Source organism: Physcomitrium patens, chromosome 15, assembly GCF_059467195.1.
Source record: "Physcomitrium patens ecotype Gransden chromosome 15, ASM5946719v1, whole genome shotgun sequence".
Classification (NCBI taxonomy): Eukaryota; Viridiplantae; Streptophyta; class Bryopsida; order Funariales; family Funariaceae; genus Physcomitrium; species Physcomitrium patens.
The window spans coordinates 774,743-796,920 of record NC_143424.1 but is presented as its reverse complement, the minus strand read 5'-3'; the positions used below and the strand labels follow the sequence as shown (position 1 = coordinate 796,920).

The 22,178-nt window shown below is 34.8% G+C and overlaps 3 protein-coding genes and 1 non-coding gene across 8 annotated transcripts; 3 read left to right on the top strand and 1 right to left on the bottom strand.

The window, feature by feature from the left end:
- Positions 1 to 5,869: 5,869 nt before the first annotated feature.
- Positions 5,870 to 8,112, top strand: LOC112292225 (vacuolar protein sorting-associated protein 25). Of its 4 annotated transcripts, none has more exons than XM_024540504.3 (7): positions 5,870 to 5,906; positions 6,169 to 6,265; positions 6,488 to 6,627; positions 6,782 to 6,835; positions 7,055 to 7,143; positions 7,372 to 7,441; positions 7,690 to 8,112. In XM_024540504.3, the coding sequence occupies exons 2-7, from the start codon at positions 6,216 to 6,218 to the stop codon at positions 7,812 to 7,814; spliced, it is 528 nt and encodes a 175-aa protein (XP_024396272.1). In that variant the 5' UTR covers positions 5,870 to 5,906; positions 6,169 to 6,215; the 3' UTR covers positions 7,815 to 8,112. The 4 variants fall into 4 exon arrangements, with proteins under 4 accessions (XP_024396272.1, XP_024396269.1, XP_024396270.1 ...); XM_024540501.3 differs by having other exon boundaries at positions 5,877 to 5,928; XM_024540502.3 differs by having other exon boundaries at positions 5,877 to 5,980.
- Positions 8,113 to 10,175: 2,063 nt separating this feature from the next.
- Positions 10,176 to 11,480, top strand: LOC112292255 (uncharacterized). The gene is made up of 4 exons (XM_024540557.3): positions 10,176 to 10,356; positions 10,531 to 10,652; positions 10,816 to 10,938; positions 11,124 to 11,480. The coding sequence occupies exons 1-4, from the start codon at positions 10,191 to 10,193 to the stop codon at positions 11,280 to 11,282; spliced, it is 570 nt and encodes a 189-aa protein (XP_024396325.1). The 5' UTR covers positions 10,176 to 10,190; the 3' UTR covers positions 11,283 to 11,480.
- A 238-nt stretch (positions 11,481 to 11,718) lies between these two features.
- On the top strand, positions 11,719 to 11,790 carry TRNAQ-CUG (transfer RNA glutamine (anticodon CUG)). The gene has a single exon. It is a non-coding gene; the product is annotated as a tRNA-Gln (tRNA).
- A 1,777-nt stretch (positions 11,791 to 13,567) lies between these two features.
- LOC112292876 (exocyst complex component EXO84B) lies at positions 13,568 to 20,705 on the bottom strand. 2 transcript variants are annotated; one of them, XM_024541804.3, is made up of 13 exons: positions 20,224 to 20,705; positions 19,533 to 19,781; positions 19,206 to 19,303; positions 17,949 to 18,564; positions 17,265 to 17,711; positions 16,821 to 16,985; positions 16,339 to 16,513; positions 15,946 to 16,184; positions 15,562 to 15,750; positions 15,137 to 15,273; positions 14,522 to 14,819; positions 14,048 to 14,164; positions 13,568 to 13,836 (listed from the first exon to the last, which is right to left on the bottom strand). In XM_024541804.3, exons 2-11 carry the CDS (start codon positions 19,740 to 19,742, stop codon positions 14,672 to 14,674), a joined length of 2,424 nt encoding a protein of 807 aa, XP_024397572.1. In that variant the 5' UTR covers positions 19,743 to 19,781; positions 20,224 to 20,705; the 3' UTR covers positions 13,568 to 13,836; positions 14,048 to 14,164; positions 14,522 to 14,671. The 2 variants fall into 2 exon arrangements, with proteins under 2 accessions (XP_024397572.1, XP_024397574.1); XM_024541806.3 differs by lacking the exons at positions 19,206 to 19,303; positions 19,533 to 19,781; positions 20,224 to 20,705 and adding an exon at positions 18,762 to 18,860 and having other exon boundaries at positions 14,048 to 14,819.
- Between the last annotated feature and the right edge of the window lie 1,473 nt (positions 20,706 to 22,178).

The following is a 22,178-nucleotide window of genomic DNA, read 5'->3' as shown; positions in this document are numbered from 1 at the left end:
TACTAGTTGAATTTATTAATGTTAACTAAAATTTGAAGACTTAGGTAAAAGAAGTCCTTTGACTTGATATTCTTGTCAAATTAAGTCTTGTAAGTGATTATGAGAGAAAAAAACTTACATTATAAGAATTTGCTTAGCAATTTTAATTTAGTCATTTTAGTAAAGCTTTATAATATTTTCTAGTGACACTTGTACTTTTAGGTTCTCTCTTTGTGATGTATGAAATAGCCCAACTTATTTGTGTATAGACAAAAGATAATGATTATCATTAGATTTGTCAATATTGTTGTCTTCAAATATTAACTTGTGTAAATAAGTTGGATTTTTCATGCAATTAGTATTATTGAAAAGATTAACTTGCATCACTTGATTCTTTGCTTAGAGATTTGTTGTGTAAACAAAGCTACTAAAGAATAATAATTATTTACGAACATTCTTTACTTAATAATTATTTATATTAATCAATTTCTTTCCTACAACAGTTTTATATAATAATTATAAATTTTTAATTTATCCAAATATTTAAAAATAATATCACCAATAGCTATCTAAAATACTAGTGAAATAATTAACTTGTAATATAAAAACATAAAATTATTAATTATAAATAAAATACCATTAAAATATAATTAAATTTTTGTATAAAAATATTAAATGAAATCCAAATTAATAAAGACTAATACATAAAATTAATAGAAGCTATAGTTATAGCAATAGTTTTTAGAAAAAAACTATTTAATACTCGATTCTTAAATTTATATCAACTAACTCAGCTTTCAACAAATATGATATAATCATATAAAAAGAAATCATTTTAGAAGCATAAAACTTCAAATTTGTATATATAATACGATATGTAATTACAAATGTATACATTGTTTAAGTTTTGACAACCAAAATCAATATTGACATTTATATTACATCTATATGAGAAGTTTTTGTCTTAAGCATATCATCAAGTATTTAAAAAAATTTATTTTAGATGATAATATAAATTCAAAGAGAAATTGAAATATTCTTTTTTTAAAAATATTTTTTTAATCAAATTAAAAATTAATCTTTTATTTGACCATAAGAAATTAATTTAAATTAATAGTACTTTTTACTTTCTAGTCTTCTTTTCCTAATCATCAACTAACATGTCCATAAACCTATTATTATTATTGATACTTTGTCAAGATAAAAAGAATTGCTTCAAAAAAGCCCTGGACTTTTGGTTGTCTCTAATTGCTTAATTAAGTCTCAAATTAAGAAAGTATCAACTTTATATACAAAATTTTCCCTACAAGGATAATTACATCAATACATGAACTCTAAGTACCAAAGAACATCCAAAATGTGATAAAAATATTCTAAACCCTTATATATCCTTAGGTAAATTTTTTGCAAACTACAACAACTTATATTTCATAATTGGACTATCCAAACGAACTAAAATTTTATATAAAGTATTGATGTACTTTAAACAACTACTACAACAAATTTTAATTGTAAATTTGTTACAGATCTTGAGATATTTCCAAAATCCTAATAGTAGCTTTAAACCCTTGCTTACATACATTCACATGTAATTTTTTTCATATTTTACAAACTAAGTATTCAAATACCAAAAATTTTTGATATGTAGATTTTTAACCTAATAGTTCATATCTTTAGAAATTTTGTGCCAAAATTTGTCTAGAAACTTAAAATATGGCTCCAATCATTACTATCAATAAAACAGCTCACTTACTATCTTCAAATTACATGTATTATCTTCAATATCTTATAGCTTCTTTATATAAATTCTAAATATAGCAATTCTTTTAAGAAAGACAAAGATCTTGAAATCATCCTTTCAGCCACATCTCTTGATTTCCAAAAGCTACTGTATAACTTCTTGTATCCTCAAAAGCCCAATAGTAATTCCTAAATAACATCTTAACTTCAAATGGCTATAACTTCTTCATTCTAATTCCTAATCTTCTTAATTTTTCACACAAATTCTAATCCAAATTCTAAACCTTACAATCCTTGCTTTTGATTCTCAAATGCCCCTTCTAAAGTCATCAAAATCCTTGCTATGGTTGCAAGCAACGTACTAAAAAGCCTATTCGGCATGGCCTTTGACCAATAGAGATGAAGACCTTCACTCTTTTCCTTCATCTACCCATATCTTACTTTCATCCCTCCAAATAAGCTTCTTAATAGTTTGGATCTTCATCGTTACACTCTTTTCTTCTCTAAAAACTTTATACTAAATATCTAAATCTTATATAATTTTATTTATAAGTCTTGATGTATATTAGAATAGTTACTGGTTCCTAAAACCATAAACTTGACAAAGAGGCCTTATTTATTGTTATTTGTAGTTAATGCTATCAAGGTGCTTTTATTTGTTGTTATTGTATTTTTGCTAATTTTTAAAGTCTTGCTAAAGTAGCCAACACATGTATCATCTTTCTTGCACTAGCTAGCTATATGCTTGGTAGAATTTCTAAGTAAAAACTTTGCATAACAAAGAAGATATTTTAGTCCATATAATTATTGCTTGTATTTAAGCTTTTAATTTAAAATAACATCAAAATTATTATATTATATTTTTCATATTTAATAATATATAATAAAAAAACTTTAATTTTGTACTTATTCTTTATATAATATTATAACAATATATCAAACTTGTCTACGATTAAATCACCTCTTGAATGAAGATTGAAACAAAAATTACAAAAAAAGATCTTAAATTATAATCAATTATAGGATATGACTTAGGTATAACACAAAGAAATAAAGAAGCCTATTTATTGGCCAAAGATAGAAATACAAGAATATGTGAATAAAGAAACAATGATAAATAAAGAAAAAGATAGAAAATAGTAATAGAAATTGTAATGCTCAATAATACGGGTTTTTGTTAGTACAAAATAAAGATTGTTATGATATCTATGCATAAAGCTTGATAATTATAGTTGCATGCATGCTTAAATTGTTTATATAACATGATGGCATATGTCGACAACTAATGGATTATTAGCAATTGTTAGAGCTATAGCCATAGCTATTTCTACACTTGGCAAAAAACTACTATAAGCATATATCCACACTTTGATCTAAAGCATATTTTATTGCTCTTTTTAAGAATAATTATATATTATATGCAAAGTTATATATATAAAAAGAAACGATAAACCATCCTAAAATTTTGTGAAATCAATCCACATGTTGTATTTTCAGCTATTCCTTTATTGTCAACCATCAACTCCATTCTTGATGTTCCTAGTTTCCCACCTCTATTCTCAACATTTCCAATCCTCCGCTCCCATTCCTAGCAACAATTGAGAATGCACAATGGCTAGAAATTGGGATAGAGCTCTAAGGGTACAATGATGCTTAAGATAGAATGGATCACTTTAATAAAATTTTAGATTGCTTTATTATTTTTCTTTAAATATATATATATATATATATATATATACATACATACATATATACTCTATTTATATGGACACAAATCTAATTATAATTCAAAAAAAATTAAAATTAAAATCAAACTTGATATACAATCATTTAGTTCAGTGGTGTATATATATATATATATATATATATATATATAATAATAATAATAATAATAATAATAACTATTGAATAGCATGTAATTATTAAAGACCATTTCTACTTTTAAAAATAATTAAAATTTAATATTTATATATTTTAACATATTACTAATTAAGAAGTATATTAAAAATATTAATTTATATATATGTAATATGTAATATTAAAAATATAAATATTATAATATTATAATATAAGATAAAATACATAAATATTTGTATATATGAATATATATATATATATATATATATATATATAAATAAGAATATGTTTTATGAAGGAATATATTTACATTCAATCAAAAGTAGTAATATGATTATAATTAAAATTAGTGTATTACATTGAATTTTTTAAAATTTTTATATTTAAAATAATAAAATTATTTATAAAATAACTAAGTGGATATTGTTTTTATCTTTCTATATGGACGTTCTTATGCACACATCCTAGATTTACATGAGAGAACTCTTATATGTACAAAATGATTTAAGGTAAATTTAGAGTATAACATTCCCTCGAGAAAATCAAAAAGATTTTAAAGAAAATAATAAGAATTGCATGAAATGTATTATGAAATTTTATTAAATTGAATTAAATTATAAAAAAATGCCACAAGTCATTGTACAAAAAACTTCTTGTGAAAATTTACCTCAATTTTTTTTGTGTAAATGCAAGGCACATGGCTCAAAGGTGTCCATATAATAAAAGAGAGGTGTTTACCTACTGTTTTTTCAATAGAATGATCTTATTTTTTTTATTTAATAACATAATATAAAATAAATTTTATAAATTACGGAAAATTTTAAATTTGATTGTAATTGGGAGTAATATATTAAAGCAAATTTTTTATGAATATCATTTAATTTTTAATATATAATATGAATTGAATACTTTTTCAATGTACAATTTGAAGTATTATTGTATAATATTGGTTTTTTAGTAGAACCTATCACTGAGATTTATTTAAATGATGCAACCAAAATAGTTTTGGAACTTAAGCAATTATAATACAATCTATTTTTTTAATATATTTTAACTTTTGTCCAATGCTCATTTTTCAAATTTAATTGCATGTGTATGTGTGTATATATATATATATATATATATATATTTGTAGAGTATTGAAAGTATATGTTGTTTTGATTTTTGGTTATATTAATTGCATTGTAATTCATTGCATTAATCCAATGTAAATTATTACAGTGATCAAGAATCTCTATTTCAACAGCAACCATTAACATTAGCATTGGTACATGTGTTTATTGCAATGGTAGTTACTAGGGTCATAGTTAGCAGCAATAGTATCTGTGTATACAATAATAATATTCTTTATTAATTGAGAGTAGTTTGTAGTAGTCCATCAACATCAATGCTTCCAAAGTTGCCTATTTGCAAAAAGAAAAAGTAATAATAATAATAATAATAATAATAACTAGAGACCACAAAATCCAACAAAAAATCATTTTGTGAATAGATGGACAAGGCTAACTTAAAATATATGATACTTCTGTGCATGTGTATTTATAATCCTTATTATAATAGTTTTGTACTTATAGTGGTATTTGTATTTTATATATTAATTACACAACTTTAGATTGTAAATCTGTGCATATGATTGTAAATACTATCCAATCATACACACTGTATCAATTAAGGATATTTTATTATATCTAATGTTGAACTTAAAATTGTTACATTTATTAAAATAACAGCAATTACTGCATCATAAATTTATATTTATAAGTTTAAAATTTATTTTATTTCTTTGAAGAGAAAGATATCTTTTAGAAATTCGAAATGGGACAGAACATGATTAAAAGAATAACACAAATACATGAAAAAATCAAAAGATTTAAACTATTAACTTGTAAATATACTATGAAAAAATAATACAATAATAATAAAAAGAAATCGAATTACTGAAAATTAAAATTTTAATTGAGCCACATGATTTCTTTTCAAATTTTCCAACATTGAGGGATATACAAGACACTGTAGAATCTACCAATCAAATGGTGAGCAGCCTTGAATATACAGTGGCTTACACCAGCGTAGTAACCAAAACTATCCCCAGCGGGTGGACCGTCACAGTGTTCCAATTCACACACCTAAATGGATGATCTCCATCTGCTGCCTGCAAATAGTCATTCATCCTTATTTCATCCTGCGGCCACCGGCGACACACGGTGGTCCGCACCTACCTAACCACCGCGCGACTCCTACCGCCGTGGTTCGTCGTTTTATTGCCGACTCTCGACTTAGATTGCTTTTGCGCGACAATTGATCAATCAGACGATTGGTTTTTGGTTTCTGTAAGCACTTGGCATCATCACAGTATGCATCGCATCGCCTGATCTCGTCTCTGGCATCTTCGATTTTCTCTCCAGTTCAGTTTCTACGCGTCTTTTTCCAAGTTGTGACTTGTCTGTGTATTCCAAAGTTGAGTGATTGTGTCGATGTTTTGTGGCGGTTGTTTTGTGATCGGTAGATGGGTTTCGAGCTCAAAGCTTCAGTTTCTCAATGGTATTAGTTGCGTGGGTGAACGCGGGGTAATTTAACTAATGTAAACTGCAGGTGAGCACGATTGGAAGAAGAATCACGAACAATCTCAGAAGTGAGAGATGGGAGAATTCTCATTTCCTTATTTCTACAACTACCCACCATACTTCACGTAAGCATTCCTCAGAAGCCCTTTCTCCTGTCGCATGATTACTGATTTATCTACAATGTTGTCTGGTGTCTCGTACTTGAGCGAGTAGGGAGCCAGAGGTCTTTGGATGTTGGTGGGAGTTGGATGTGTCTACATTGCAATTTTTTAGGTTTAGGTTTTAGCGAGTAAGAAGTTTGGCATGAGGGCTTGCGTGGACTGATAGAGTCTTCTATGTTCGTGCAGGCTGCAACCAATGAAAGACACGCGGGACAAGCAAATCCAGCTGTGGAAAGAGCTCATTCTCAAGTACTGTAAGCATCACAAATTATTTTTGATCGACTTGGAAGAGGAGTTTGCACTTTTTGAGAACACGAGCATTCAAAGTGAGTGATCTTGTCCAGTTGCCGAGCGACACTTTTCGTACGTGTCATTATGGAACATTAGGTTTTAGGGTAGGTTAGGAATTTGCAGGCTGCAGGGTTGTTGCCTCCTTTAGAAGAGTGGCAAGTGCTCAATTTATCTTCGTTTGTGTTGCAGGAAAGCTCACATTCGAGGCTAGAGAACAGTTTTTGAGTGCTTTAATAGCAGACGGTAAGTTTCTTTCCTCATGAATCTCTTTAGAGAGTCGTGGGACTCCATAAGATTATCCTCCGGAGATTCGGTCTCTAAGATGTAATGACTTTTATCGATATATGGTACTTTGTGCTTATTAACTTCATGAGTGATGAGAATTCAGCAACTTTGTGAGGGTACACTCTGAAGAATACGTTCTACCTATTCATAAATATGGTAATTATCACGTGAATGCAGGGAGGGCCGAATGGCTTGATAAGAATCACAGGAAGTGTCTCATCTTGTGGCGCAGAATAGAAGACTGGGCTGACTCGCTGCTCAACTTTGTAAGACAACTTATACGCAATTCTCATTCTGTAGCTTTCAAGTTCGATGCTGATGGTTGTAGACACTATTGAGTGTTTTCGTCAATTAAAGTCGACATCCTGGATACCTATCTTGCTCTATTTGATCGTCTTTCAACTTGATTAGCCGTTGGCATTCTTGAGCAATCAACATGCATGGTTATGACACATGAATTCTGGTCACTTAACCGTGCAATGCTTATTCTTCAGGTGCGAGAAAATGGAATTGAGTTGATGACATTAGAGGAGATTATATCAGGAGATGAGACATATGGCACAGGTACTTAAGACATACAGCATCTGTGCTAAATTAACTGCGTTCCTTGTCTGCAAACTCCACAATGGGTTGCCAACTTTCTTGGAATCGCATGAGGTGCCTGCCAAGTTTTTTTAGAAAGCAGAACAAACCATTACTTATTGTCCCTCTACGGAATTATTAACGCTCCCTATGTATTGTGTGTGGCTTTACCATTTCCATGTAATTGAACCCCACCTCGAGTCTTTTACTGATACACTTCGTGGTTGCAGAACTTGCTGGACTCGACCGAGGTGTGTTAGTCCGAGCAGTCAAGATCTTGGAGCAGCGTGGCAAAGCAGCAATGTTTAAGGGGTCTTCAACTGATGATGATGGTGTCAAATTCTCACCCAACTAGTTCATGCGTTCCGTCAAAGAGTCAAGATAATCAGTATCATACAAATCCTATTTGTCGTCCAGCCTGAGACACGTTGCTAGTGCTTCATTCATATGCAGCATTCTTTTTGTCTCACCATGTTGAAATGAAGATTTTTACAAGGAAATTTCTGTATATTTACTGTTTCGATATGTAAGATAGATTTAGACAGTTGTGCAAACACCATATGGGTCGTGCAATTTTAAAGTTTTTTCCTCAGTCCAATCGGACTTCCATAATTTATCATGAATGTGAAGCCAAGCATCCTGGTTTAGTGCAACGCTCTTGTTCTTTGCTTCTTTCACCAAGTTAGAGCCGACATCATAATAATATTGTAGTGTCTATCTGACCAAGTGTCCATTGGCATGGTGTGCATAAGCTTTTTACTCAATAGACTTGGTCTCACCCATTTGCTGATTTGTTACATTCTGCCATTACCATATAAATAGATGGTTGTTCTTAGGAGAAAAGAATGTGAATTTTATTTGTAGTTGGAAGTGAATCTATTAATAAGTACTAAAATTCAAACATTCCAAGTGTATGTGAGTTATAAAGTGGCTACTCTTGAAACTATCAAAGATCAAGGTTTTTCATCACCTTACCACCAATACTAAACTTATTTGAAGGTGAAGCTTTTGTAGGACATAATGTTATCAATTTGGCAACTGCATATTTTTTTATTTTAATAAATTTATTAGACAAGATTCCTTGCTTATATGTTGGATATTTAATTAGAAATAGTAATTTGTGTACATAGATAAAATGAAATACAGAAAAAAAAACTAAAGTGGTTATAATCAAAGTTATTTTTGTTAAAGAAATAGATATCTAAAACAAAATAATGATTTTTTATTATTAATATTCCTATTATTTGTATTAATTCTGTATAATGTATGTGGAAGATCAATTATAAGTGAAATCTTTTGAACAAACTTATGACTTTCTATTCATATTTGATAGGTTTACTATAAATAATGATTAAATCTTTAATGTAATTGCACTAATATTATAATTGAAAGAATTATTAACTTTGAGATTTTATTTTAAATTTATGTCATTTATTTTTTAATTTCTATATATATATATATATATATATATATATATATCCTTATTAAAAAAAAAATTTAAAATCTTAGTTATACATGTATAAATAAGTTTTTATAAAAAGATAGTAATTTAACTAAGATTTCAAAATCTTAGTTAAATAACAACTTTTTTTAGAAAATCGCAAGTTTGGTAATATTGAAAAAATACCAAAAATTTTGATTGTTCACATAAGTTGCTTATAGATAATTGAACTCACCAATGACATGTTGCAATTAATTCTATCTAGTTGCATTACAATTTCTCATTACAAAAACAAATACTAATTTATAGATTTATTTTTATAATCAAAGAGAAGTTGTTAAAAATAAAAATATCTTTTGTTGGTTCTTTATGTGAGATTTTGGATGCTCATAAAAATCTTCAAACAAATCAATAATAAGGACCTTGCTATGCAATGCCATTCAGATTTGAAATTAAAGAAAGCATAAAATTTGTACCTTCTAGGTGTTGGGAATAAATCATATTTAAACTTCTATAGTAAAACCATAACTTTGCACTTGAGTTAATGCATATTCACTTCAAAATGAATTCGCCAATCCTTTGCATATTAAAGTTGCTCAATTTGGATTAATTATAATTTACAATATCACTGAAAGCACAACAAAATAATATCAAATAAAATTGATATTAAATTCAAATATAAGAATATAAAAATCTTATGCTCTAATTCCAAATAGCTTCTGCGATTCAATTATTTGCTTGCTATTTTCTATATTAATGATTTGTAGACAACTAGACTAAACCTTTCAATATATTAGATGATGCTCAATTATTTATACAAAAAATATCAACTATTTTCTTTTTCTATTATAATCTTGCCATTCAATTCATACTATCCACATATTCTAAAAATTTAAAATAAAATAGCTCTTTCATTAATATACATGAATTATTTATTTTATTTATTGTTCATGTACTCTCCAAATAGATCAAATTTGTGCTTTCAAAAATTGACAATTCCTGGACGCCGACCACCCAAACGCAGAGATGGAGGCACGATGGAGAAAGGTCCCTCCTCCCCCTCGGTTGGCAACCCAAGACCGTGAAGCAAGGTAGAGGTCCCTCGGTCACAGGAGAGACCGTGATGCAAGGAAGGAAGAAATACATCGGCCATAGGGTGAGACCGTGCAGATTGGGCTTAAGCTGAGGCCTTGATGCGATGAGAGTGAGTTTCAGTCCCGTCGTCGACTGGCCCTAAAGCTCAATTTTGAAGGAAAGGATCACAAAATTGCACGACAGGCAGCAGCAGCGATGGCAGCTTCGCAACTTCTTCAGCAATCTGCTGTTGTCAGGGTTTCGCATTCTTGCGGCCCGGGTGGTGGTGCTGGTGGTGCACAGACCAACTCCCCACGATACGATGGTTTTGAGGGAATTGTAGTGTGCGCACTGGGACGAGGGCATCGTGGTTTGCGCTTCGGTTAGAATTCGAGGCTTATGAATCTGTTATTTTTTACTTTTGTCCTTAGCCTCATCTCTAGGAAAACAAAGAAAAAAAATTAGAATTATGTCCATGCGGCGCACTCAGAATGTTGAACTTACGAAATAGATTCACCATTCTTACATTGTGAACCCAATTTGCATCGTTTCACAGATGGGGACCGTCCGTGTTCAGTGCGGGCGTCGAACCTTGCGCACTATCTTCTCGAAGGAATGCGCGCAGGCAGCTTTGACGGAATCCTCGGCGGTGGACTATCCAACGCAAGGGGATTACAGGTGAGTGTGTGAGTGTGTGTGTGTGTGGGATTCGAATCAGTTGTGCCCCCATTGTCGTCGTAATCTGCGATTCTCGCACCGTGTAATGTTCTTGTGTTCGTAGCCTTGAGGATGCGAAAGCGTTGTGAACGGGTTCATGGTAGAAATATTGGGGTGCATGCAGTTTGTCGCACAGCAACGGTCAGGGCGAAGCGCACTGTATGGGGATGCGGAGACGTACGTGTTGATGGAGCCAGGGGAGGATGAGCAATTCGTTACAGCTGAAGAGCTTCAAGAAAGACTTAAGGTAACAACAACAACAACAACTACAACAACAACAACAACCACCATCTCTTCCATTCGATTCGTCTTTGCATGTGATGAAAATGTGTTTGTGTGTGTGTTTGCTGGGCTGCTGCTGCCATTTAAATGCATCGATGACCTCCTATTGCTGAATCATCTGCAACTAATTGTGAGCAATATTGGCGACAGAATTGGTTGCAAGAATGGCCTGGCGAGGAGCTCCCCGTAGACCTAGCAAAGTTTCCAACGTTAGACGAAGCAGTGCAATATCTGTTGAATGCAGTGTGCGAGCTCGACCTCGGAGATGGCCAGGGATCCATCCAGTGGTTCGAGGTGCGCCTGGATTAGGGCGTTGCCTTTCTTCCACTTTTTGTATCGTTTTCTCGTTCTCAACTTACTCTAGAAACTCAGATGTAGGTGCAAATTTTGTAGTCATTTACTGTTATTCATTGTTGTTCTTGAGATATTCCTGTAATATCACCACATAAATGAAGAGCAGGAGGAGGAGCAGAGAAAAATCTTCAATCGGAGCTCACTTTTGTGAAATTGTTGTTGTGACTGTCGTGACCTATTTCATACAGTTTTCTCTTCTTTCTTTTTTTTTAAACTAATGGTCATATGCAATGGCTGGTCAGAGACTAAACGAGACTTGTAGTCTATGTTTCCAACTTCTCATTTTTCAGCAAGATCCTTAAGAACTTGAAGAAATATTCAAACCTCTTCAAGTATTTAAATTAGTAAATATTATTTTCTGTCAGTCTCTGTCATGATAGAGTGTTTTCTTGGTCCCGTAGTCTAGCGGTTAGGACATTGGACTCTGAATCCAGTAACGCGAGTTCAAATCTCGCCGGGACCTCTCGTGGAGCTCCAGCTTGAGGGGTCTGATCAGTTCAACATTGGTAGTAGTTTTTAACTTAGATGACATCTTTCAAAATATTGGGAATGGAAGATTTCATTTGGGTATTAAGGTTGGGACTTAAGATTATAGGGCTGGTTTATAGTTTAGAGATGGATTTTGATACATACGAAAAATGATTCTTACATGATTATTGGTCTTAGAACATATCTTTTGTCTAAAAATATTGAAATATAGTTTTTAAAAATTCCTTGGTCAACAACATATATATGTATATACATATACATATACGTATAATTTCTTTTGTTTAGATAGTCAAAATCTGATACTTAGACATAATTACAAAATATAATAATGATAAAAATAAAATAATAAGCTTTAAATCTAATCCACATGGATCAATTCAAAATATTATATATATATATATATATATATATACACACACACAAATTGAATCAATTGTTGTATAAGCATAGATATTTGCAATAACTTTTTTAATGAACCAAAAGAATAATTATCAAAGTACAAACATCATTTTGGTAATATAAATCACTATCACAATTTTATTATAAATGAATTTCAAAGACATTTTTTTCTATGTGAATCTTTTTGTATTTCAAAATTTCTTAAATTTCAATATTACAAACTCATATAACCTTAATTTTTTTTTAGAAATGTAATATGTAGACTGCTTACTAGTAACTCCTAAATTTACAGTAACTTTTTTATTACTTGCATATAATCTTTAATGCATTATTCCACAATATTTTTATTTTTACTTTGTTTTTGTTTTAAACCAACTCTTATAACAAAGATATATAAATAGAGATGTATGCACTTTTAGAAAGTAATCTTCTCGTACTAAAAAACAATTAGACATTGTAACAACCGATTCTCTCTACTCTTTGTTGCATTATGGTTTTGGAATTGTTACAAAGAGGCAACAAAGTAGACAAATATACAAAGTAATAAATTTTAATATCCTAAAGATGCTATACTGCCGAAGACTCTACTGAAATGTACCTCATCTTCGATTCCTGACACGTTATTATCCCTCTGCAAGTGGAATCCTTGTAAATCTTTGACTCAGGAGCCTTCGAGCAGATTCGCGAAGGTAGCTGCTTCAGTGAAATACCAATAAAGCTGCACTGCGTGAATTCCGCACATCAAAGGAACAAATGTGTCTTTGGTTCGAGGAAACAAGGTAATCCAACATTGCAATGGAAGGAAACAGTGTGCAGAACACGTGCAAGTAGACATGGGCACTAGCCGTAACGTCCATTTGATTCCATTACTTCGCCACAATTACTTCTATGAGTCCCCTTGCAAGTTTCTACCTCCAAAGTAGAACGTTCATGCATGTGTAGTGCTTGCCAAGCACGCCCACATGCAGCGGATAAAAGGGCAAAATGTCCCACAAACAGTTGAAGCAGTTATCACATGCAGGTGGAGTTGAACCATGGTTAGCTAACCTAGAAAGCGATTTACAATCCTTTCATTGAAGTTCCATCAAACGTCTGACAGTCAGATTCAAATTCCAAGTCGTGTATGAGCAGGCCGCAATCGACCATTTCTGAAACACAATTACTGCGGTCATATTACTAGCGGATGCTCCTAAGATCTGGAGAAATCGAAAGCCCGTGGCAGAAGGATAAGTAGATTGAAAGATAGAAGAACCAGTAATTAATGGATTAAAAAAAAGAAAAAAGAAAAAAGAAAATAAAAGTAATTAGCATGCACTCATTTGCTTTAGCAGCAAATATTAGCCGCAACGATGTAGCGAACACAGCTCATTTTTATTATAAATAATGAACACTCCCTACTCCATCGAGTTCGGAGACAACCTTGGTAAATTGATGGAGGGAGTGAAAAAACTAGCAATATACACTGACACAAACAACCCGGTGAGGGAGTTGTTCAAGCAAAACGTCAATGAATGGTGTCTACGCACAGGAGCGCAACACAGTCTCAAGGCAACCAACTTTATATCCTACAAACTGTCGCAGATAAAAACTTCGACAGGTCGCTACTCGAAGTCTCCATTCCCTTGTTAACCGAAACACAAGAACAGCGTTAGTCACCGAAGTAAGCATGTCCGTTCGAAAACCCTACAGGAATCACCTTCCACATTTATCCCGAGATGCTGTCCTTTAGAGAAATGAAATAGATTACAATTCACATTAAAAACATGAAAAGACAAAATTCCTAAGCTGTTTCATCACAAACAACATGAAAGAGAAGCGATTGAGCGTTGTACCAGCTGTGCATCTCCTCTGTATATATCAGGTCACTTTGGATTGAAAGGTAACAATTCTCAACATCCGCCCACACGTAAAGACCCAATGTGCATCAGAACTAACCTGTGCACACAGTACTGAATGCCAAGGGCTTAATAAATTTCTACTGCTATCAGATTATAAAAAGAACCACTATCCAAATGTTTTCAATTGTTTGAAAATAAATTTCACTTTAAGAAAAATAAAAACCTAGACGTCAGGAAATGTGGAATCGCAGCAGCTAGGGTGTCAATGAGCACAAGTTGTCTCAACTTGACTCATCACCCACGGATAACTTTTCAGCTTTTAATTTCAATTATATGAATATGTATGTTATTATTCTTATTATTATTATTATTATTATTATATAAGTAAATCGGCTTGGTTTACTGGTATGGGCAACATCTCCATGCATAATGGTGATGTATGCAATCATATCAAATGATTGCACGTACATTTCGACGCTTACACCACCATGTCCCTTCGTCGCTTGGGTCTATCCTGAGTTTTTAGCATGTGAGCAGAAACACTTCAATTTGAGTCCACTTCCATGGTCAGTTCCATAGGCATCCCTGACAAAGCATCCAACGTGACTGACATACAACTTATTCACTTCCATGAGAACGGAATGATGAAGTTGATTGTGCAGAAATTGACGCTGTCGGACTGCCGACTTGTGTATTCCATTCTTCCAGAAGCACGCGAACTGCTTCTTGAGCTGCATTTAAAAACCACTCATCTTCTTGCAACACACTGCAAGAAAACAAGGTATGCTTCAGTAAGAGCGTTTAGAACCCGCAGAAACAATAGGTGGTTTTCAAGACTGGAGTCTTCAAATGAAATTATTTTCAGCTTTGTAGGTCCTCACCCTCAATACCGGCACTGACCTCCTGAAGCATGGTTGGAGGCAAGGCGAAAGCTATTTAGCGTTAGGATCCACACTGTAAAATGCACTATTCTTTAAGGCACATTTACCATCCTCGTCGTCGTCAGCAATTGATTTTTTTTTTTTTTTTTTTTTTTTTTTTTCTTTTTGTGACGAAAAGGTTCAGCCGGTTGGTGGGTTTTACCTGTGGGGATCACTTCCTGTCGCTGCAAAAGCAGTAACAGCCCTCGCTGTGACATCATTAACCACTTGGCGCATGTGTCTTGATGAAAACCGACCGTTGAGGGCAACCTGAATGATAAACTGCATATCCAAAACAAACTGGATCCACAAAATACTAGTAGTATTAAAATCAGCTTACCGGGCATGTTCATAACTGATATAGTAACCATGCACAAACAATCTAACTGAAATTACTAGTCGACAATCTTCACTATTACATTCAACCTCGGACCCTGCTTCAGACTCAAAAAGTCTATGCTGTCCATAGCTGATGAATGTTACCGTCCATCATCCAACAAGAATAAGATCAATCACAACACGAATGTATGTCATTTTTAAAATGTCACAAAAGCTATTAGTACAAAGATGAGCAACGCAAGACCGTACTTGTTGTAGACCGATGGGGCCAAGACTATTCTCCCCATCTTCTATGACATTCCAAAATTCCTGATCTTCTGACAACCAGATTATTAAGGTTTCGGTAAGTCGCATGAGCAACACAACCACCACTCTTTCTCTTCCTGAAAGCAATTCTGCAGTTGTGTGCTGGATAGAGGTCAGTTTGTGAAATAAAGCCTGCAAAGTCCACATACTTTGAGTGTAAGATTTAACAGGCAGGACGAGGACAAGCAAAAATAGCAGAAGTCTGAACCAAAAGAAGTTTCGAGAAAAAAAATCCAGACGTATTCATGCTGTCAGTCGAGAATGAAGGAAAATGAGAAGAAACAAACATGCAACACAAAGAGCACCTTAAATGCCAAAAATACTCACCTGAAAGACGAGAGATGGCATTGGTTCTTGGTGCCAGTTGGGGTTTCCACCACCATTATCAAGATTCAAGTAGGTGTCAGGGCTGAGTTGAGACTCGGGTTCATCAGAGAAATATATTAACTCAAGAACATGATGTCTACATAGATGGTCTCTAAGTCTGTCAACTTCTCTCTGTAACCTTCGCCTCCAATCCTTGAGCTCCGGTAAGCGATGTGCCACGGTTCCAAGTTGATGTCTTTCTGCCAAACAATTTTTGAAGGTACAATCAGTTAAATAACACCGTTGCACAGGCCACGTAAGTTGAATGCAGTATATATATATATATATATATATATATATATATATACAAAGAGACACAATAAGCGATTAGTAAGGGAGGCCAATGATGATTACCTTGATCCCTATCACGACCTCGGCGGGTTGCTGATCGCAAATCATCTCTGCTCATAACTGTCTGCATACCACCTGGAACCAACTTGGAGGCAGCTCGAGGTAGAAATTCATCAGCGAGCGCAGAGACATTTGCAAGAAGTGCCAATTGTTGACTCTCTGTAGTTGCGGGTCGAACCTGCAATAGTCAACTAGACTTGCAAAATTCAGAATATATCTTGGTAGATGCACCTAAGAAAAACCACAACTGTGGGTATCTAATAATAATAAAATGACATCTCAACTTCTCTCCTATAGTCTTTTAGGTGGTTTTTCGGAACTATCCCTGGTTTCATGTTCTAAAGATGTTCTCCCATTCAATCATTCTCAACTTAAACCATTACCCCGTCCAAAAGCTTTAAATAGCATTTGCGACCGATAAAAACAGCACATGCTAAAATTAAAAATGTAAACTTTATTTCTTAGAAATTTTCCAACACTCTCACCTTCCGAACCTCTCCATTCGGTGCTCCACCTTCCTCATCCTCCCCAGGACTGGGAACAGCCTTAATTAGCATGTCAACATAATGGTCAAAAAGCATAGAGAGACCATCTAGTGTAGGACCTCCGAGCTGCATGCTGATTAAGGGGGCGACATCTTCCAAAAAATCCTGAGCGAGATAGAACTTACATATTCAGTCTGAAGAAGACAAATGATCGAACTCATAAATTCAGAAGTAGAATATTTACCCCATTGAGAGCAACAGTAAACTCGCTTACCATCAATATCATAGAGCTAGACAAAAGTGAGAGCATCAAGTAAACAAGGCTAGGATAAAAGTACAGATCAATCACTAACATACAAACATTCGTCAAATAAGACTTGGTAGCGACCAAAATATCCTTCATGCTTCCAAATTTGAAAGCAAATCAGGTTTGTAAAAACAAACCTGCACCATAAAGTTGAACCGGTGCGCACTGCTGGACAGCTTTACATACGAACCATGTCCAGCGCCATAAGAGGACCTCGTTCCATATGAACCGCGCAACATTGCACCTGGATGACTAAGCACCCAATCATCAGCTGCTGCCAATGCACCCACACTCTCTTCAATTCTAGTCAAGTTAGCGTCCAAAGCTTGCTCTACACTTGGCCTCACGAGCTTGGAGAGGACTGGGCAAAGAGCCAGTCCTTGGTCCTCTAATAACAGGCAATGACCAAGGGCGATCTGCACACATTCAGCAGCCGCTCGTAAACCTCCAGCAGCAGCCGAAGACGACAGGACATTTCTTTTCACCAAAGAAGCAAAAAGCTCGGTTTGTGAGCGAGCCCACAACACCAGTTCTGAGGCATATGCGGGTTCTTCTCCAAATACTGCCACCGAATCTCTAGAAGCCTGCAGAAAGCAAAGCATTAACAATAGGACAAGATCGCTTCAGACGCTCTCCGATAATCCTAGGTGCTGGTCACAGTATCAACTAGATTTGCATCAACATCATGCAAATTTATATCAACGGAACCGACACACCACATAGGTATCGCCTAGCAATATCTTGTCTGCAGACACGCAACAAACATGAGATGTACAAGTCCAGTTCAGTAGATAATATTATATCTAAGAAAAAGAATATACCTGGGCGATTGCAGAGAAAACTAGCTGGGAGAGAGCAGCAGTGTAAGCCCCACCATAAGATGTCCCACTAGGACGAAGTCCTGTAATATTGTGCTGAAGCCTCTTGTGATGAGAACGCAACAAAAGAGTGTGTGCTCGTGTTCCGTCACCCAATTTATCCAAAGCTGCTAGTGCAGAACGTAGCTCTGAACCTCTAAAGAAAGGTTGCTGAGTGGCTTCTGCAAGTTGCTCAGCTAATCTAGCTCTTCTCTCAGACAAAGCTAACTGTAATTGTGAAGCTGCGGCAGAGCTCATTCTACCCCCGTGGCCATTCGGGTGAAAAGCCTCTGCAACAAGTCTATCACCTTCTTCTAAAATCTGCAGGGCTTGATTTATTTTCTTCTCAGCTAGTAGAACATCCAGAGAGTCTGGAATAGCCTGAGCTTCCCTTTCTAACTGTGAAGGTTCCGTTTCATGCTGAGGAAGACCCTTTCCTTCCGTATCAGTCACCGATGTATTGCTTGCAATTGTAGAAACCCCACTTTCTGCCAAGCTACGAACAAGTTTTGCCTGAGATTTTAGAAGATTACTCATGGCGACAATCTCACCCTCTACATCGGATATCTCACGGGAAGTCCTGCCATACAAATGAGACAGAGTGAAAAGACATTATGTTAGAGAACGATAAAATTGGGCTGAATTGTGTACAAAAATAATAACTTGAAAATCACATCAATCATCGACGTAAGTTACTGCGATGGCAAGATGCTCGAAGCAGAGCGTGCAGCGGTACATAACCAAGAGGAAATTCTCCGTGCCAGAGGTATGACCAACCGCAAGTTGTATTTGACTCAAAATTACAATAGCTCTTGTAGTGAGGCTGGAAGGTCCAACTGAAGGACGCTTGAAGCCATTCCAAACAATCTGGATATTCCAGCTTGCCATATCTACAGCTGGAGAATTCGTGATGCACAGCAGCAATTTAGTTCCTGGATATTTTGACCGATGCAGCTCTCTCCTAGAACATTGCACTGTCTATCACAGAAATATGATTCTCTACCCACAAAGCTGGACCCAATTGACGAGGCGTGCGAATGCTGTGAGGACATTTAAATTCACGTATATGAATGAGGAAATTTATTACAAGAATGAGGCTGTGACCATAGAACATTGCAATCAAGTGGAGATGATGCAATTCGAACTCAGAAATCGAGGTCTGCATTGTCGTTGAACATGGTAAGTGCCATGCAGAGGGAGTGATAAGGGAGGACGATGAACCTTATGAAAGCTGCATAATTAGCGTACACGCTCTTGCGCATTTCTTCTGCAGACGACTTTTTCAAATCCAGTAGATCACCGCACAATTTGCGTATGTCCTATGAATCGGGAGGAAGAAGGAAAAGAATGGTCTCAATAGCCGCAACCAGCAGAATATATAACTTACTTCCCAAAAAGCAATGGAACTACCTTCACCATTACATGGAACAGTGCAAATACCTCAACCTATTTCTGCGACGTCAGCATGTATAGAAAGCAAACTTTTTGACACGATTGTATTGAAAAGGCGAGCTTCCTAACACCACGATTGCAGGATAGAGAACAAACCTTTTCACTCATAGATTGACACTTAGAATGTACATAAGCCTGGGCATCAAACTCCTCTTTCTCAAAAGCAGACAATTCATGACGCAGATGATTAATGTGGCCATTGGTAGTGGGAGTTCCATTAATAACGCCGTTGCTTCCAGTCGATTCAGCGACATTTGAAGTAACTCCAGAGCCTCGATACCGAACAGAAGGCTTCACCGAGCCCATTGCTCCACCCAAAGATGGCACTACAACCTTTCGCTCTATCTGTCAAAAGTATATGCAACCTCAATTATGAGCTGCATAGGTAAGAAACTGAGATACACAACGCTTCTACCCTAAACGCGCGAAATTCAAACTAAAGAACTTCCCAATTTGATTCGACGCGATAATTCCAAGAAAAACTCCACTCCAGGCGCTACACCAATCAAAACCATAACCTAGATATCATCGAGTAGTCTAACTTTTAAAAAATAACAACAATTTTTCCAAAAATAAAATAAAAAAACCTCCACCATTAGGCCCAAATCCCTTGAAACACCCACATTCGTCTGCACTTAGTGCCTTGTGGAGTACACATGAATGAACCAACAGAAAATCCAATACTAACTGTGCACACTCCCTCAATACATTCGAAAGAGCTCTCTCGGTGTCCCTGTCTTACACTTCCCCCCTTCTCACTCCAACCTTCGAGGGATTTCGTGCTTACAATCGCGAAAATTCCAGCCCAGCGCCAATCCGTTCAACCTCCCACTTGCATAAAATCCCCGCGATCCCCCGGACCGCCGCACCACGATCTCCTCTACGCTCTCAGAAACTCCTCACAATCCCCGAGTGCTCCAAACTCACGAGAAACGGCAACCTAACAACGAAATTCCCCTGTCAAAATCCAGATCACCTCTCCTCGGGCGCGCGTCCCTCGTCAGTCTACAAAGCACCTCAAACTCAGACAAGGTCCCTGTCCGCTTGGATCCAGCAACATGAACCTCGCCTCAAAGCGGCAAAACGAAACGAAACGAAACAAGCAAGCGAATGGGTAAACGAAGTGAAGACACGTCCGGGCAGGACATGAGGGCAGCGTGACGAGGGGCTCCTATCCGACTGGCTAACTAGCTGGCTGGCTAACTGGCTAGCAACAGAGTCGACAGGCTACAGCTTCCCCGTGCCTGGACATCATAGCTGTCAAATTTGTTACAAAACTTGAAAGCTCTCTGAGCACGACGACGACGAAGACGACAATGCACGCAGGCAGAATCCTCACTTTCCTTCGATGTCGACGATATTCGTCAAAATGACTGAGTCATCCGCCTATCATCCACTCGGCCACAGGTTGCTGACACCCAAAGCTCCCTGTAACCGTGCTATCGAACCTAAATCCATGGGCTCTTCAAAAATCATGTGGAATCTTTCTAAATGTCTTGAGCCCTTTTCACACCGGTGGACGACATGCTGGTACCATCAATAAAGTGCCGAAAAGGTATCAAGATTTTGTATAAAAAATAAATTTTCTTATACTTCTGATCACTTGTACAAGTTGATTGCAAAGTTTAAATGTTTCTTTTCTTTGTCATGGAACATAAATCTAGATATTATTATGTAAAATCAATTATTTAAATACAAAAAGAAGACACCAATTTAATTTTGTGATATTTATCAATTGTTAAACTTTATTGATTAAAAAATATCATCATTAGAAAACATTCAAGTGTAAAAGATACTACTTTGTGTATGGATAGAGGTGTCCATACAATATGAGAAGGGTGTCTATGCAACACAAGAAAGGTGTCTACACAAAAAAAAGAAAAAAAAAAAAAAAAAGGGAAGAAGAAGAAGAAGAAGAAGAGGGTGTCCACCTAGTGTTTCTAAAATAATATTACATGTGCATGTAATATTATAATATACTATTCTAACATGCAACCTTTATTTCTCAGTAATTTTAAAATAAATAATTTTTTATGACATATAGTAACTTTCTATGATTTTGAATTTGGATTTTTTTTTTCAAATTAAAACAAAATGTAAGACGTGATTCCACTATACAAACAATTTAAATAATACTTGGAGAATTCAAGGTATTTAGAAAATTACAAATATATAAATGTCTATATATATGTATATATATATATACATAAACATATTTAAGCAATTATATTTTGCATAAGAACTTATCTTATCTTGATAATATATAATTTTCTGGTTTATCAATAATAATAATAATAATAATAAAGTATTATATATTATCAAATATTTTTTGATATGACATCCACTTAATAAACTGAACTGGATACCTAGATGATTTAACAAATATTTTTCTCCGTGTATAAGTGCTCCTTCAAGTAAATAATAAAAATGTATTCAAATATGTGAAAAAATAAGAAAATAATTAAAAATATTGGAAGGAAAATAAATAGTATGAACACTCTAGGATTTTAAAACAATGCTTTCTATCAAAAATAATAATTTATTGACAAAAAAATTACATTTTACCTTCGGCTAAACATAAAAGTATCTGTGTTTTCCCATCCACAGTCACAAGAAATTTATATCGTTGACAATTATGACAGACTCGTTACAAGTATCATTATAAGACAGGTATTCAAGGAATATTTTTTCTGGAAGTAACATGCATGCATGCATGGACATAATTGTACTGCGACTGTAGAC